This window comes from Tachysurus fulvidraco, chromosome 26 (genome assembly GCF_022655615.1).
Source record: "Tachysurus fulvidraco isolate hzauxx_2018 chromosome 26, HZAU_PFXX_2.0, whole genome shotgun sequence".
NCBI classification, from domain to species: domain Eukaryota; kingdom Metazoa; phylum Chordata; class Actinopteri; order Siluriformes; family Bagridae; genus Tachysurus; species Tachysurus fulvidraco.
Window position 1 is genome coordinate 14,757,502 of NC_062543.1, and position 4,304 is coordinate 14,761,805.

At 34.9% G+C, this 4,304-nt stretch overlaps 3 protein-coding genes across 6 annotated transcripts in view; 2 read left to right on the forward strand and 1 right to left on the reverse strand.

Annotated features, from left to right (window-relative positions):
• Positions 1–4,304, reverse strand: part of LOC113636638 (WD repeat-containing protein 87-like) — an 873,260-nt gene that overhangs the window by 757,200 nt on the left and 111,756 nt on the right. The gene's annotated exons all lie outside the window — the stretch shown is intronic.
• The window catches only part of LOC113650946 (kinectin-like), a 683,852-nt gene that overhangs the window by 603,200 nt on the left and 76,348 nt on the right, over positions 1–4,304 (forward strand). The window lies entirely within an intron of this gene.
• ins (preproinsulin) lies at positions 1,342–2,590 on the forward strand. Its single transcript, XM_027159534.2, has 3 exons — positions 1,342–1,550; positions 2,059–2,239; positions 2,341–2,590. The coding sequence occupies exons 2-3, from the start codon at positions 2,062–2,064 to the stop codon at positions 2,487–2,489; spliced, it is 327 nt and encodes a 108-aa protein (XP_027015335.1). The 5' UTR covers positions 1,342–1,550; positions 2,059–2,061; the 3' UTR covers positions 2,490–2,590.

Genomic DNA, 4,304 nt, shown 5'->3' on the forward strand with positions numbered 1-4,304 from the left:
ATATTATTATTATTATAACTATATTTTACTAGTTTCTCATTTGGATCATCTTTATAAAATCGTATAAGTCACTATAAATGATTTGCAGTCATGTATTTTTATTTTGTTACTGAAAAGAATGATTTGATGATTCGGTGTGTAACAAAACTGTAATATATAATAAAAACAGATTGTTGAAAACAAATCCTCTTTATAACACAGCGCACGTGAATTCTACGTAGATAAGGATTGGTCATGGTTTCTATAGCAACAACTAATTCCTTGTAACTTGGGCAGCAGATGCTCCAAAGAAACAGATCAGCTGTTGAATATTGTGAGGTTTTCAATTAGGAGACATTTGTTTTGTATACTGTGAGGTTAAGCATCTTTTCTCTTTCTTTTTTAATTAATCACCACAAAATATACAGTAGAAACAGTTTTATTAATTAGTCGTTAAACTATAAAAAATATTATATATATATATTTTCAATGGCGATTTAGTTCTGTACAGGAATGGACATACTGTAAATAATCACCTATTGTAACATGTTTATTACATGAAGAATTATGTTGGTGTATTATTTTGAATACATCTGAATATTTAGCCTGGGAAAAAAAAACAGGAGAAATTTGTTTAGTTTCCAAATATTTTTCCTGTCAGTTCATTTTAGAAATTGGTATTTTTAGGTCTTTTTTTGTTAAAGGTGCTCAGTTGAATTACATCCATTCAGTTTAATTTACCAATAAAACAAGTTCCTATCAATAAGAACAGCAGTATTAAATACCTTTAACAATGGTGTGCTGTGATTTCCCCCTCTTCTAAAACAAATTGTACACAATATAATTGATGGATTCTATGCTTGTAAATTAGTTTTTTGTTCTGTTTTTAAAAATAAATGTTAGATTTTAATTTCACCGATATTATGATTAGGGTGATCACTAACAGCACTAACTAATAGATCCATCTGTGAAAATCTAATTGTTGACCTTTAGGCCGAAAGCAGGAAACACTATGGCACGTATGTCTGTGTTTGTAAAGCTAATTAAGGGTTTGCTTCATTTCTGTCAAAGGAAAAACATCATCAAATTCAACCCAACATCTGTCGCCCTCTGTTACTCTTCAAAGCAAACACACCGTGTACTAAACAGCGGTTTTTTGGGGTTTTGTTTTTTGTTTTTTTTCCCCAAACCAGATTACTGGAGCAACAGCTGGAGCTTAATCCAAAAAAAACCAAAACGCTTTTATGAACTTTTGTCCCAAAGTGATTTCAAACCAGATTCCCTGAATGCATGCTGACAAAATTTTCAAAGAACTGGTGGCTCAGGTCTTTTCAGGCGTTAAAGTGAATTAGCGTGAACAAACGTAGCTAATGTGGCGTGTACGATTGGACAGCCACTTAACAGCATTACAGGCTCCGTGCGCATGTTGTGGGTTTTTTCCGCTGACTCGGACAGAGCGACCCGACTGAGGTATAAAGGTGGGGATGAGCCGCAGTTCGTCCTCAACCGTCTTATTTCTTTCAGCATCTCTGACCACCTTCACAGGGCGTCTCCTCTGACTCCTAACACAGGTAAGATCCTTACAGCTATATTCTTCTGTTTAGGAGCTTTTCGGATGAAATAATCAAATCCCAAACTTCTTCGAAAATACTCGAATTTTATAAATTTGTGTCTACTTTGCATTTCTATAAGTGGACACTAGGAGTATGTTATATTTCTTCTATGATAGAACAATTTTTTTCTGTAAGAACTTCAGGCAGCTCGTTGATCGGGTGAGATTTTACTTGAATTTCTTACAAAGTTATACGAATTATTGATCGAATCATTAACGTTTTGTGAGAGCCGCTGTTTATATCAGGTATAAGTGATAATTGGTCACAATAATAACTGTGACATCATAAAGCATGGAGTGAATTATGTGCTGTTCTCGATGAAAGATAAACAGGAATAAAACGTTTATTGTTTATTATTTTCCTCTAACAACATGTCCCAATTGTTTTACTTTTCCTTTACATGATTGTTGATGGAGTTTAGTTACAGTCTAACACATATTTCTTCTTCTTTTTCTTTGTCTCTCAGACAATGGCGGTTTGGCTCCAGGTTGGTGCGCTGCTGTTCTTGCTGGCGTTCTGCTCCACAGGAGCCGATGCTGCGGCACCTAAGTACCTGTGTGGTTCTCACCTGGTCGACGCCCTGTACCTAGTCTGCGGCCCAAATGGGTTCTTCTACAACCCTAAAAGAGAGGTGGATCCTCTGCTGGGTAAGGAAGAAGAATTCATATTAAACGAGATACCAGCGTTGAGTCTCGGATTCAAATCTGATTGATCAGATTTTGGGTTATGATGTTTCTTTTTTTTCCAGGGTTCCTACCCCCTAAATCTGTTCCAGAGGGTGAGTTGGCTGAATACCCATATAAAGATTACAACGAGCTGATGGTGAAAAGAGGCATTGTGGAGCTGTGCTGCCATAAACCCTGCAGCTTACACGACCTGCAAAACTACTGCAACTAAAACACCAACAAACTGCCCCATCACCTGCTGCAAACCAGACAACGGCCTACTTGATTATGTTTTTTTTTTTCCTAAAGAAAATAAAAGTACATCAAATGAAAGTTTATTTGATTTTATTCTTCTGTATTTTAAAATCTAGTTCTTTTAAGATGATCATTTTCCAGCAGAATCAGACAGTAAGTCCTTGAATCCATAACATTTCTGATATATAGACAGGAACAGATTATAGCCATCGAGCATTTGGCGAGTTTAAAGTGAAGATATTGAAAATCAGACCATTTTCAAAATATCAATATTATAATTAAATGAAATAAAATGCATGTATTTGTAACTAGCTTTAAAAATATCGCAATGGGGACAAACATATAGCTGCTGATGTTGGACTTCCACTAAGGGGAAAATGGAGCCATAAACATATACGATGTCACTTGGGTTTAACACCCCTGCTCTAAAAATATCAGATAATAACCTTTAATATTTCCCTTATAATCTACAATAAATAAATGTAGGTATGAACTCGAACCTCCGGAAAGCAAAATATTTGAATAATCACGTGATAACAAGTGTGTAAATGATTTAAAATTAAAGTTATTTTTATATAGTATATAGTTTATATTTTAAAAGTTCATAGTGCACAAGTAAACAATTTAAGTAATGATGAAATAATTGTAGATTTATAATGATCATAAAGAGATATTAGAAACCACACGTTGTCTACAGGGATCTTTAGGGTGTGTTATTTAGTCCGAGTGTGTGATTTACTTTAGTAGGTGTTCACTAAGCCTGACCTGACTTCAATTCATCTACTAAGAATTTGTGGTTCATTTCAAGGATGTTATAGAATTTTTGCTTTGCGGCTCTTCCTGCTGAGTCGAGACATATGTACACTTCTCTCATTTTACCCTGAGGTGTTGGCTTTGCCTGAATATTCTGGTACATTTCCTTAGTAATGATGTTCTTGCTTTCCAGACAGTCTGCAACCTCCATTACAGCTGGAACTCTCTGAATGAGTGTTTCTCTGTGTTGATCCACAAAGTCAGCACCTACAACAACTATCAATAATCAAATGATTGTGAACAGCAAGACATTTCCACTGCAACAGGATTCACAATCATTCAATTGTGACAATTCATATGAACTTGAAAGGCCCAAAGGAATATTTTCATACATGCATCAGCTATAAGAAATTGTAATCCTATATAAAAAAATAGACTGAAAAGTTCAATAGGCAAAAACAGACAGTTGGATCAGTGAGGTAAAAAGTGTGCAGCACAAATTAATGTGTAAAAGTTTTAAAAGTGACTTGATGCCAATGGATAAGTTGGATGTAAATTCAGAGCTAGTCAGACAGCCTTACCTGCTGTATCCAGGATGGGTGTTTCTAGCTCTGTACCTGATCGGACAAGACAAATAACAAGAGCACACAACAACATTATGTAATTACAGTACACCTACAATAGACTATAATGTTTTCAGTAAACATAAGCAAAATTATTTATTCATCTTCAAGAAAACAAATAGGTTTATACATTAATACTGCTTTTTATTTAATACTGCTTATTTTAGGAAGAATAGGTAGAAGAAAGAAGCAAATCTGACTCTATCATTTTAGTAAAAAAGTGCTTTGAAAATTAAAATAAACTAATCTAACATCATAATGCTAGCACATGTACAAAATTGGTCATCTATTCTGGAATGTTCTCACTCTAAAAAATGAAACATGAGACATATAAGAGTTATAATAAGACCTATTAAGGCTGAACCCAGGGGGCGTGGTTATCAGAGGCGAAGGGGCGGAGCTTTGTCTCAGTTCTC